At 38.5% G+C, this 13,955-nt stretch overlaps 1 protein-coding gene across 1 annotated transcript in view; it reads left to right on the top strand.

Annotated features, from left to right (window-relative positions):
* The window catches only part of LOC113117839 (uncharacterized), a 14,620-nt gene extending 4,282 nt beyond the window's left edge, over nucleotides 1–10,338 (top strand). The window contains exons 4-5 of the mRNA XM_026286766.1: nucleotides 9,845–10,021; nucleotides 10,216–10,338. Of these exons, the coding sequence (XP_026142551.1) occupies nucleotides 9,845–10,021; nucleotides 10,216–10,338 (300 nt within the window). The remainder of the gene's footprint in view (nucleotides 1–9,844; nucleotides 10,022–10,215) is intronic.
* The last annotated feature ends 3,617 nt before the right edge of the window (nucleotides 10,339–13,955 follow it).

The following is a 13,955-nucleotide window of genomic DNA, read 5'->3' as shown; positions in this document are numbered from 1 at the left end:
TAACATTAGTTTTTGTGCATATAACTTCTAACACATTAAAAACTGTCTTACAGCATTGCAGAAAACATTGTATTTCATAAGGCATAAGCATCTATCAGTTTGGCAAGATTTGCACTGATATTGAAAGAAACAGCTTTCTCTATTAGAGAGAAAAGCTTTTGAGCAGATTTGGGCTTGATTTCACTTCATTTGAACAGAATCACTATTTCAACATTACTGGACTCAGAAAGCTGTAAACTGACAATCTTGATCATTGAAGTCCTAACATTAGTTTTTTGTACATATAACTTCTAACACATTAAAAACTGTCTTACAGCATTGCAGAAAACATTGTATTTCATAAGGCATAAGCATCTATCAGTTTGGCAAGATTTAAACTTAATACTGAATGAAACAGCTTTCTCTAATAGAGAGAAAAGCTTTTGAGCAGATTTGGGCTTGATTTCACTTCATTTGAACAGAAGCACTATTTCAACATTACTGGACTCAGAAAGCTGTAAACTGACAATCTTGATCATTGAAGTCCTAACATTAGTTTTTGTGCATATTACTTCTAACACATTAAAAACTGTCTTACAGCATTGCAGAAAACATTGTATTTCATAAGGCATAAGCATCTATCAGTTTGGCAAGATTTGCACTGAATACTGAATGAAACAGCTTTCTCTAATAGAGAGAAAAGCTTTTGAGCAGATTTGGGCTTGATTTCACTTCATTTGAACAGAAGCACTATTTCAACATTACTGGACTCAGAAAGCTGTAAACTGACAATCTTGATCATTGAAGTCCTAACATAAGTTTTTGTGCATATAACTTCTAACACATTAAAAACTGTCTTACAGCATTGCAGAAAACATTTTATTAAATAAGACATAAGTATGTTTCAGTTTGGCAAGATTTGCACTGAATACTGAATGAAACAGCTTTCTCTAATAGAGAGAAAAGCTTTTGAGCAGATTTGGGCTTGGTTTCACTTCATTTGAACAGAATCACTATTTCAACATTACTGGACTCAGAAAGCTGTAAACTGACAATCTTGATCATTGAAGTCCTAACATTAGTTTTTGTGCATATAACTTCTAACACATTAAAAACTGTCTTACAGCATTGCAGAAAACATTGTATTTCATAAGGCATAAGCATCTATCAGTTTGGCAAGATTTGCACTTAATACTGAATGAAACAGCTTATTCTGATAGAGAGAAAAGCTTTTGAGCAGATTTGGGCTTGATTTCACTTCATTTGAACAGCAGCACTATTTCAACATTACTGGACTCAGAAAGCTGTAAACTGACAATCTTGATCATTGAAGTACTAACATAAGTTTTTGTGCATATAACTTCTAACAGATTAAAAACTGTCTTACAGCATTGCAGAAAACATTGTATTTCATAAGGCATAAACATCTTTCAGTTTGGCAAGATTTGCACTGAATACTGAATGAAACAGCTTTCTCTAATAGAGAGAAAAGCTTTTGAGCAGATTTGGGCTTGGTTTCACTTCATTTGAACAGAATCACTATTTCAACATTACTGGACTCAGAAAGCTGTAAACTGACAATCTTGATCATTGAAGTCCTAACATTAGTTGTTGTGCATATAACTTCTAACACATTAAAAACTGTCTTACAGCATTGCAGAAAACATTGTATTTCATAAGGCATAAGCATCTATCAGTTTGGCAAGATTTGCACTTAATACTGAATGAAACAGCTTACTCTGATAGAGAGAAAAGCTTTTGAGCAGATTTGGGCTTGATTTCACTTCATTTGAACAGCAGCACTATTTCAACATTACTGGACTCAGAAAGCTGTAAACTGACAATCTTGATCATTGAAGTCCTAACATTAGTTTTTGTGCATATAACTTCTAACACATTAAAAACTGTCTTACAGCATTGCAGAAAACATTGTATTTCATAAGGCATTAGCATCTATCAGTTTGGCAAGATTTGCACTGAATACTGAATGAAACAGCTTTCTCTAATAGAGAGAAAAGCTTTTGAGCAGATTTGGGCTTGATTTCACTTCATTTGAACAGAAGCACTATTTCAACATTACTGGACTCAGAAAGCTGTAAACTGACAATCTTGATCATTGAAGTCCTAACATTAGTTTTTGTGCATATAACTTCTAACACATTAAAAACTGTCTTACAGCATTGCAGAAAACATTTTATTAAATAAGACATAAGTATGTTTCAGTTTGGCAAGATTTGCACTGAATACTGAATGAAACAACTTTCTCTAATAGAGAGACAAGCTTTTGAGCAGATTTGGGCTTGATTTTACTTCATTTGAACAGAGTCACTATTTCAACATTACTGGACTCAGAAAGCTGTAAACTGACAATCTTGATCATTGAAGTCCCAAAATTAGTTTTTGTGCATATAACTTCTAACACATTAAAAACTGTCTTACAGCATTGCAGAAAACATTGTATTTCATAAGGCATAAGCATCTATCAGTTTGGCAAGATTTGCACTGAATATTGAAAGAAACAGCTTTCTCTATTAGAGAGAAAAGCTTTTGAGCAGATTTGGGCTTGATTTCACTTCATTTGAACAGAATCACTATTTCAACATTACTGGACTCAGAAAGCTGTAAACTGACAATCTTGATCATTGAAGTCCTAACATTAGTTTTTGTGCATATAACTTCTAACACATTAAAAACTGTCTTACAGCATTGCAGAAAACATTGTATTTCATAAGGCATAAGCATCTATCAGTTTGGCAAGATTTAAACTTAATACTGAATGAAACAGCTTTCTCTAATAGAGAGAAAAGCTTTTGAGCAGATTTGGGCTTGATTTCACTTCATTTGAACAGAAGCACTATTTCAACATTACTGGACTCAGAAAGCTGATTTGGGCTTGATTTCACTTCATTTGAACAGAGTCACTATTTCAACATTACTGGACTCAGAAAGCTGTAAACTGACAATCTTGATCATTGAAGTCCTAACAGTTTTTGTGCATATAACTTCTAACACATTAAAAACTGTCTTACAGCATTGCAGAAAACATTTTATTAAATAAGACATAAGTATGTTTCAGTTTGGCAAGATTTGCACTGAATACTGAATGAAACCGCTTTCTCTAATAGAGAGAAAAGCTTTTGCGCAGATTTGGGCTTGATTTCACTTCATTTGAACAGAATCACTATTTCAACATTACTGGACTCAGAAAGCTGTAAACTGACAATCTTGATCATTGAAGTCCTAACATTAGTTTTTGTGCATATAACTTCTAACACATTAAAAACTGTCTTACAGCATTGCAGAAAACATTGTATTTCATAAGGCATAAGCATCTATCAGTTTGGCAAGATTTGCACTTAATACTGAATGAAACAGCTTACTCTGATAGAGAGAAAAGCTTTTGAGCAGATTTGGGCTTGATTTCACTTCATTTGAACAGCAGCACTATTTCAACATTACTGGACTCAGAAAGCTGTAAACTGACAATCTTGATCATTGAAGTCCTAACATAAGTTTTTGTGCATATAACTTCTAACACATTAAAAACTGTCTTACAGCATTGCAGAAAACATTGTATTTCATAAGGCATGAACATCTTTCAGTTTGGCAAGATTTGCACTGAATACTGAATGAAACAGCTTTCTCTAATAGAGAGAAAAGCTTTTGAGCAGATTTGGGCTTGATTTCACTTCATTTGAACAGAATCACTATTTCAACATTACTGGACTCAGAAAGCTGTAAAACTGACAATCTTGATCATTGAAGTCCTAACATTAGTTTTTGTGCATATAACTTCTAACACATTAAAAACTGTCTTACAGCATTGCAGAAAACATTGTATTTCATAAGGCATAAGCATCTATCAGTTTGGCAAGATTTGCACTTAATACTGAATGAAACAGCTTTCTCTAATAGAGAGAAAAGCTTTTGAGCAGATTTGGGCTTGATTTCACTACATTTGAACAGAAGCACTATTTCAACATTACTGGACTCAGAAAGCTTCAAATTGGCTACAGTTAATGTTCAGACAGTCCTCTATTAGTGTGCCAAATTATACAACTTTCCCGCAATCGGTTCTATGGTTTACCATAGACTTGGGGTGGAAGAAGAGGAAGAATAATAATAACGCCAACAAACACAATAGGTGCCTTCGCACCTTCGGTGCTTGGCCCCTAATAACGCCAATGGAAACAATAGGTGCCTCGCACCTTCGGTGCTTGGCCCCTAATAATAACGCCAACAAACACAATAGGTGCCTTCGCACCTTCGGTGCTTGGCCCCTAATAACGCCAACAAACACAATAGGTGCCTTCGCACCTTCGGTGCTTGGCCCCTAATAATAATAACGCCAACGATTACAATAGGTGCCTACGCACCTTCGGTGCTTGGCCCCTAAATAACGGCAACAAACACAATAGGTGCCTTCGCACCTTCGGTGCTTGGCCCCTAATAACGCCAACAAACACAATAGGTGCCTTCGCACCTTCGGTGCTTGGCCCCTAATAACGCCAACGATTACAATAGGTGCCTACGCACCTTCGGTGCTTGGCCCCTAATAACGCCAACAAACACAATAGGTGCCTTCGCACCTTTGGTGCTTGGCCCCTAATAATAATAACGCCAACAAACACAATAGGTGCCTTCGCACCTTCGGTGCTTGGCCCCTAATAATAATAACGCCAACAGAAACAATAGGTGCCTCGCACATTCGGTGCTTGGCCCCTAATAATAACGCCAACAAAAACAATAGGTGCCTCGCACCTTCGGTGCTTGGCCCCTAAATATAGCTGCAAGCAGCAATAACGGGGCCAAGCACTACAGAAGCAAGCTTCAGACGAACGGCAGGAATGAGTAATTAACACAGTTTTAAGATTAGTTTAGGCAAAATGGCTTGAAAACAATAAACACAACAACTAGTAATAGGATTTATTTGCTTATCACGTGTAACCAATAGGTGGCGCTGTTACCAAATTAGTTTGGAAAGGTCAGTGTGAGGTAGCGATGACACGTTCAAAGTTTGGTGCAAATATGTCAAAGCGTTGCAGAGATACAGCCTCAAATACATTTTGGCACCCTTCCGGCAAATTCGTTGAAGCGCTAAATGAGAACCGTTTCGTATATCTATACGAAATCCATAACTTTTTGTCAGCATGGTCTGAAGATGATCCACGTCAAATTTGGTGAAAATCGGACTAACGGTCTAGGAGGAGTTCGAAAAAGTAGGTTTTCAACATTAATCAAAATGGCGAACAGGAAGTATGGCCAATTTTCACATAATTGGTATCGATGCTCTCGGCATGACCCACAGAATGTAGGGAGACCATTTTAATTTTAATAGTCTAATTTATTCAAAAGTTATTAGCATTTATGTGATATTTCATTATAACTATTGGCCACAAGGTGGCGCTGCCACCAAACTTTTTGTGTACCTTCAGGGCATGGAGCCGAATATTTTTGTAATTATTTGCGAAATGATACAATGCTGCGTTCAAAAAATACAGTATTTTAAAACATAATTCAAAATGGCCGACGCCTTAAATGGGCGACATGGGAAAATTTTTTTTTTTGACAAACCATTCAGAAGTTATAAGCCAAAATATGCATTTCTCATATCTCCTGACCACTAGGTGGCGCTGTGTCGAAACACTGCAGAAAGTCTCAGGTCATGCTTATAATAACACACACCAAGTTTGGTCTCAATACGCCGAACCGTTGCCGAGATACAGCCTCACGAGTATTTTTGAGTATTTTTTTGTCAAATTTTTTCACGTGTCATTCGAGAATGGTTAGACGAATCAACTCGAATTCCATAACTTTTAGCCAGCATTATCTGAAGATGGTCTGAGCCAATTTTCGTGAAAATCGGACTAACCGTCTAGGACGAGTTCGAAAAAGTAGGTTTTTATACTTTTAAGTAGGTAGGACACCTTGCGATTTTTGAATTTTATATTCGACTTGGCATGAGCCAAGGATTCAGAGGAAAAAAGAATTTCAATTTTCTGGCTTACGGTTCAAAAGTTATTAGCATACAAACATTGAAAGTTTGGACAAGTGGTGGCGCTAGAGAGTAGGAGTTAGAGACTTCAAATTTGCTATAGTTAATGTTGGGACTGTCCTCTATCAGTGTGCCAAATTATACAACTTTCCCACAATCAGTTCTATGGGCTGCCATAGACTTGCGGCTGAAGAAGAATAATAATAACGCCAACGATTACAATAGGTGCCTACGCACCTTCGGTGCTTGGCCCCTAATAATAACAATAAATGTTTTTTTTTTGTTTGTTTTTTTTTTTGTTTGTAAAATTTTTTTTGAAAGTCAGCTTTGATTCTTCCTAATAAACTGTTTAACTGCTCCCCCAAGTGGATATTAAATTATGTTGTGGGATAATTAAATATATTCTAAATAAACTACAAACATAAAATGATATACATTTATTTTGTCCTCACATTCTTTCTTGTAACTCTTCCCTCTCAGTGACACAAGCTGACTTAAAGACTCATTATGCAGCTCATTATGCAGGCCTTTGTCTTCCCAGGTGTAAATCACAATGATATTCTTGTGATAGAATTGTATAAACTTGTTAAATCATCTAAACTTACAACATGTATGTTAGACCCTATACCATCTAAGCTCTTAAAAGAGGTGCTTCCAGAAGTCATAGGTCCTCTTCTGACTATTATTAATTCCTCATTGTCATTAGGATATGTCCCCAAAACCTTCAAACTGGCTGTTATTAAGCCTCTCATAAAAAAGCCACAACTTGACCCCAGAGAACTAGTTAATTATAGACCAATCTCGAATCTCCCTTTTCTGTCCAAGATACTAGAAAAGGTGGTATCCTCACAATTATATTCCTTCTTAGAGAAAAATGGTATATGTGAGGATTTCCAGTCAGGATTTAGACCGTATCATAGTACTGAAACTGCTCTCCTTAGAGTTACAAATGATCTGCTCTTATCATCTGATCGTGGGTGTATCTCTCTATTAGTTTTATTGGATCTTAGTGCTGCGTTTGACACAATTGACCACAACATTCTTTTGCATAGACTTGAACACTTTGTTGGCATCAGTGGAAGTGCATTAGCATGGTTTAAATCGTACTTATATGGCCGCCATCAGTTCGTAGCAGTGAATGAAGATGTATCATATCGATCACAAGTGCAGTATGGAGTACCTCAAGGCTCAGTTCTAGGGCCGCTACTCTTCACGCTTTATATGTTACCCTTGGGAGATATCATCAGGAAACATGGTGTTAGCTTTCACTGTTATGCTGATGATACGCAGCTCTATATTTCCTCGCAGCCCGGTGAAACACACCAATTTGAAAAACTAATGGAATGCATAGTCGATATAAAAAATTGGATGACGAGTAATTTCTTACTGCTAAATTCAGAAAAAACAGAGGTGTTAATCATAGGGCCTAAAAACTCTACTTGTAATAACCTAGAACACTGTCTAAGACTTGATGGTTGCTCTGTCAATTCTTCGTCATCAGTTAGGAACCTAGGTGTGCTACTTGATCGCAATCTTTCCTTAGAAAGCCACGTTTCTAGCATTTGTAAAACTGCATTTTTCCATCTCAAAAATATATCTAAATTACGGCCTATGCTCTCAATGTCAAATGCAGAAATGTTAATCCATGCATTTATGACTTCAAGGTTAGACTATTGTAATGCTTTATTGGGTGGTTGTTCTGCACGCTTGGTAAACAAACTACAGCTAGTCCAAAATGCAGCAGCAAGAGTTCTTACTAGAACCAGGAATTATGACCATATTAGCCCGGTCCTGTCCACACTGCACTGGCTCCCTATCAAACATCGTATAGATTTTAAAATATTGCTTATTACTTATAAAGCCCTGAATGGTTTAGCACCTCAGTATTTGAATGAGCTCCTTTTACATTATACTCCTCTACGTCCGCTACGTTCTCAAAACTCAGGCAATTTGATAATACCTAGAATATCAAAATCAACTGCGGGCGGCAGATCCTTTTCCTATTTGGCGCCTAAACTCTGGAATAACCTACCTAACATTGTTCGGGAGGCAGACACACTCTTGCAGTTTAAATCTAGATTAAAGACCCATCTCTTTAACCTGGCATACACATAACATACTAATATGCTTTTAATATCCAAATCCGTTAAAGGATTTTTAGGCTGCATTAATTAGGTAAACTGGAACCGGAACACTTCACATAACACCGTACTTTCTACATCATTAGAAGAATGGCATCTACGCTAATATTTGTCTGTTTCTCTCTTGTTCCGAGGTCACCGTGGCCACCAGATCCAGTCTGTGTCCAGATCAGAGGGTCACTGCAGTCACCCGGATCCAGTACGTATCCAGACCAGATGGTGGATCAGCACCTAGAAAGGACCTCTACTGCCCTGAAAGACAGCGGAGACCAGGACAACTAGAGCCCCAGATACAGATCCCCTGTAAAGACCTTGTCTCAGAGGAGCACCAGGACAAGACCACAGGAAACAGATGATTCTTCTGCACAATCTGACTTTGCTGCAGCCTGGAATTGAACTACTGGTTTCGTCTGGTCAGAGGAGAACTGGCCCCCCAACTGAGCCTGGTTTCTCCCAAGGTTTTTTTCTCCATTCTGTCACCGATGGAGTTTCGGTTCCTTGCCGCTGTCGCCTCTGGCTTGCTTAGTTGGGGTCACTTCATCTACAGCGATATCATTGACTTGATTGAAAATTAAAACAGACACTATTTCAACTGAACAGAGATTACATAACTGAATTCAATGATGAACTGCCTTTAACTATCATTTTGCATTATTGAGACACTGTTTTCCAAATGAATGTTGTCCAGTGCTTTGGCGCAATGTATTTTGTTTAAAGCACTATATAAATAAAGGTGATTGATTGATTGATTGATATTCATGATAGTTGACACCTACTCGCATATGACTTTTACCAACAAAAAGTGTCTTATATAAATTTGAGTCAATATATATATATATATATATATATATATATATATATATATATATATATATATATATATATATATATATATATATCAATATATATTGTTTTCTGTAAGTGAGTAAACAAGATGATTTTCACATAATTTTGAAAGAAAAATTCTAGTCTACAAGCTCCAGTTTTCAAAAGTCCCGGGAACCATTGTTCTTTATGTGTTTTATGGCCTAATTCAAGCGTTTTAACATTTTTAGTTTTTCACTAAGCACGCATAACATTTTTTTTTTCTCAAAAATAAAATCGTGTACATACATGCATTTCACATATTATTATAGCCCAGTTTGTGCTGATTACAGTGAAATTAGACTTTCCCATTTAGATATTTATGAGAAACTGAAAAAAGCACAAATGTCAGGGCATGACAAAACTTCCCCAGGCCCCCAAAATACCCTTAGACTCCAGAGGGTTAATGTGTTTATGTTTGTGTTTAGTCAGATGTTCCATGTTCCCCTGTAGTGTAGTTAAATAAACATCCATATCTATTCACACTTGGTTATCTGTGTTCGCTGCTCACAGGACGAGGTCACTTAAGTATGTACATCTCACTTTGAGCTAATTTGTTACAAATGAAATAAAAATGTAAATAAATAAATACATTTTATTATTTTTCAAATGACAGTTGTAGCACTCACATTTACCTATGGCAATAACTTTATTATGACTTTATTATTATCCCTGATGGCAGCAGACTGAAGAAGCTGTGTGACAGGTGGGTGGGATCACCTGCGATGCAAAAAGCATGTGGTTACAAAAGCACAATCCACACATTGACTGGGTTAGTAATTCAGTTTTAGCCTGGAGTCAGTCTTGTCACGTGTCATGTTTGGGTGCTGCTTTTCCTCCTGTCTCTGTGTCTTGTGTTTCACAGGAGGATTCCTCTGATCTAACTGGTGTTCCGGCGGAGTTCCTTGATCTTCGGGCAGTCTTCAGTAAGGCCCGGGCTACCTCGCAACCTCCGCATCGCCCCTACAACTGTGCCATTGATCTTCTCCCGGGCTCTTCTCCGCCTAAGCGTCATTTATATTCCCTTTCAGGTCATGGACAAGTATATACGTGAGTCACTTCAGGCTGGGCTCATCCACCATCCCTCCTCTCCTGCTGGTGCTGGGTTTTTCTTTGTTCAGAAGAAGGACGGCTCCCTGCGCCCCTGTATTGATTACAGAGGTTTGAATGGCATTACTATTAAGAACAGGTACCCCCTACATTTAATGTCTTCTGCTTTTGAATTTTTGCTGGGAGCTCGGGTCTTCACCAATAGACCTGTGCAACGCCTACCACTTGGTGCGCATTCGGGAGGGGGATGAGTGGAAGACAGCGTTTAACACCCCTTCGGGACACTACGATTACTTGGTTCTTCCGTAAGGTCTTAACAATGCTCCAGCTGTTTTCCAGGGACTCATCAACAGCGTGTTGGGTGACATGATTAATCAATTTGTTTTTGTGTATTTGGATGATATCTTGATTTTCTCCCCTTCTCTCCAATTACACACCTAGCATGTCAGACGGGTTCTCCAGCGGTTGCTAGACAACCAGTTGTTTGTGGAGAAGTACGAATTCCACGCTGAGTCTGTTAAGTTCCTTGGCCACATTATTTCTATGAGAGAGATCAAGCCTGATCCCGCTAAGTTAAAAGCTGTCGCCCAATGGCTGGTCCCTGATTCCCGTAAGGTTCTGCAGCGTTTCCTGGGTTTTGCCAACTTCTACCGGCGATACATCAGGAATTTTGGTCAGATCGCTGCACCGTTCACAGCCTTAACCTCCACTAAGGTGTCCTTCAGATGGTACCGGGAGTTGAGTTCAATTGAGTTCATTCCACCAGCTGGGCACAGTTCAGGAAAAGGTCCGTGACAGTAATTTAGAACTTTTTTGGGATGGCACCACAAGGCGTCGTTCACTTGCAAAACAGAGCGCAAACCTCTGTAAGGCACATAAGATTTAACCAGTGAGTTTAGGCATGTTCGTGCCATGCCAGTGGTCATCTTGTAGGCAAGCATTAGTACCTTGAATCTGATGCGAGCGGCTACTGGTAGCCAGTGTAGCCCAATGAGGAGAGGAGTAGCATGAGCTTGTTTTGGCTCATTGAAGACAACCCTCGCTGCTGCATTCTGGATCAATTGCAGAGGCTTGATAATATATGAAATATGAGCAGCTACCATCGGGTCATCTGGTTGGAATGAGAGGTAGAGTTGGGTGTCATCAGCGTAGCAGTGATAAGAAAAGCCATGTTTCTGATTGATAGATCCTAATGACATCATGTAGATGGAGAAGAGAAGTGGTCCAAGTAGCCTTGAGAAACCACAGTAGCAAGTTGTTGTGACTTAGAAAAATCACCTCAAAAACTTGCTGAAGGATCTATCGGATGTATCAGAGGTAGGACTTCAACCACAGGAGTGCCGTTCCAGAGATGCCCATCTTTCTGAGGGTGGACAGGAGAATCTGTTGATTTACAGTGTCAAAAGACAGGTCCAGTAAGATGAGTACTGAGGATTTTGAAGCTGCTCTTGCCAGTTGCATGGCTTCGGTAACCAAGAGCAGGGCAGTCTCAGTTGAGTGGCGACTTTAGAAGCCAGATTGGTTGCTGTCCAGGAGGTTGTTCTGTACAACGAACATAGAAAGCTGGTTGAACACAGCTTGCTCAAGTGACTTTGCAATGAATGGCAGAAGGGATACCGGTCTGTAGTTTTCTAGAAGTGCTGTTTTTAGAGATGATTTCTTAAGCAGTGGGCTTACCCGAGCCTGCTTAAATGCTGAGGGAAATGTTCCAGATTGAAGAGAGGAGTTAAGTGAAGGTATGACTGAAATATTACAATGCTGGGTAACACTTTAGAATAAGGTTCCATTAGTTAATGTTAGTTAATGTATTAATTAACATGAACAAACAATGAATAATACATTTATTACTGTATTTATTCATCTTCGTTAATGTTAGTTAATGAAAATACAGTTATTCATTGTTAGTTCATGGTAATTCACAGTGCATTAACTAATGTTAACAAGCACAACTTTTGATTTAAATAATGCATTAGTAAATGTTGAAATTAACATGAACTAAGACTTATAAATGCTGTAGAAGGATTGTTCTTGCTTAGTTCATGTTAATGAAAGTAGTTAACTAACATTAACTAATGGAACCTTATTCTAAAGTGTTACCCAATGCTGTTCATAGATTTCAGTTCAGCATTCAACCCAATCATCCCTCAACAGCTCATCCACAAACTGGTCCAGTTGCAGCTCAACACTATGCTGTGCAAAAGGCTGTTAGACTTTCTGACTGGAAGACCTCAGGCAGTACTGGTCAGCAGCAACACATCCAGCACCATCACACTGAACACAGGGCCCTTCTCTTCACCCTGCTGACCCACGACTGCACACCGTCACACAACTCCAACCGCTTTATTAAGTTTGTGGATGACACGACTGTGGTGGGTCTCATTAGCAACAGAGATGAGACAAACTACAGGAGCGAGGTGAGCGATAGATAACAATCTCTCTCTGAACGTGGAGAAGATTGTTTTTGACTTCAGGAGAGTGCACACTCAGCATGCTCCTCTGACCATCAACGGTATTACAGTGGAGAGAGTGAGCTGCACCAAGTTCCTGGGTGTGCATATCAAAGAGGACCTCTCTTGGACCGACAACACTACAGCACTGGCCAAGAAAGCACAGTACCATCTCTACTTTCTCTGCAAACTGAGAAGAGCCAGAGCCCCACCCTGCAATGCGCAATGGAACCCGTCTCACCCATAAAGCCCTCTGAATCACAAGCAGTGTTTGGATTAACGGCGTTTAAAAGAACGGCATTAGGTAACGACGTTATTTTTTCAGTAACGGGGTAATCTAACTAATTACTTTTCCCGTCGTTACAATGCCATTAACGTTACTGAACATTAAATGCGGTGCGTTACTATGCATTGATTTAATAAAATATGCAATCGTAACACACCCCTGGCTCACACAGCGAGTGAGCAGGTGGGTTAATAACGAGATAAGCGTTATTATGATTGGCTAAGGCAGAGTCATGTTTTTCATGGTAGTCAATCAGAGCCAGTGTTTTTACACACATGCTGGCACACGCGGCAGCGCCAGCGGCGCCAAACACACACGCAACAGCTACACAGAGATTCGCAGCAGCAGCAGAAATGGCGAGTCAGGAGCAATCCAATGAAAAGTTGGCATTTTCAAGGTGGAGATATAAGCACTACTTCAAATTCATTGTGGTCAAAGGCAAGAACGTGCATGTAATGTGTACATGTAATGTGTGACACGCATCTACAAAGCTAGTGGCCAAAAACACTTTTCTTAAAAAGATAATACTTGAAGTGCAGTGTAACAACAATGAGTTTTACATAGTAATTAACTCAAATGATATATAGGGAATTTGAATAATTAATCAGGAATACGATTAATATATATCTCAGATGACAGTTACATTAAATTTTATTGATTATGAAAAATAGCTCAATTGTCTATACCAATAACTAATTACAGGGCACTGTAACTTACTCATTAATATGTCAATATTCCATTCTTCATATCAATTATTGTGATATCTCTTACTGTAAATTACTGCAAATCAAACAGTGGTTTGTCCAGCAAACCAGATTGACCTATCAATTTTCAATAAAGTTATCACTCCTTATGATTCAAGGAAAAATATTCTCTGGCCATGAAAACATTATCCTATCCTTATGATAAATTTAGTTTCTAAATTTAAAGCTTGTAGCTAAAGATCAGACCTTTCAGTGACTCGTAATGTGAGTGGGGTGGAGTCCAAGCCAATCATGGATATATGGTTTTTTAATAATTGACTAATAATACATGGAAACTACAAATCACACAGAGTAAATATGCGTACGACAATACAGACAGTAACCTTTATACAAGACATAACGGAATCCAAATAAAAGACAGAGAGAGAGAGAGAGAGAGAGAGAGAAAGAGAGCGAGCGAGCGGGCGAGAGAGAGAGAAAATGGAGAAA

Source organism: Carassius auratus, chromosome 17 (assembly GCF_003368295.1).
Source record: "Carassius auratus strain Wakin chromosome 17, ASM336829v1, whole genome shotgun sequence".
NCBI classification, from domain to species: domain Eukaryota; kingdom Metazoa; phylum Chordata; class Actinopteri; order Cypriniformes; family Cyprinidae; genus Carassius; species Carassius auratus.
This window is presented reverse-complemented; position numbering and strand designations above follow the sequence as displayed.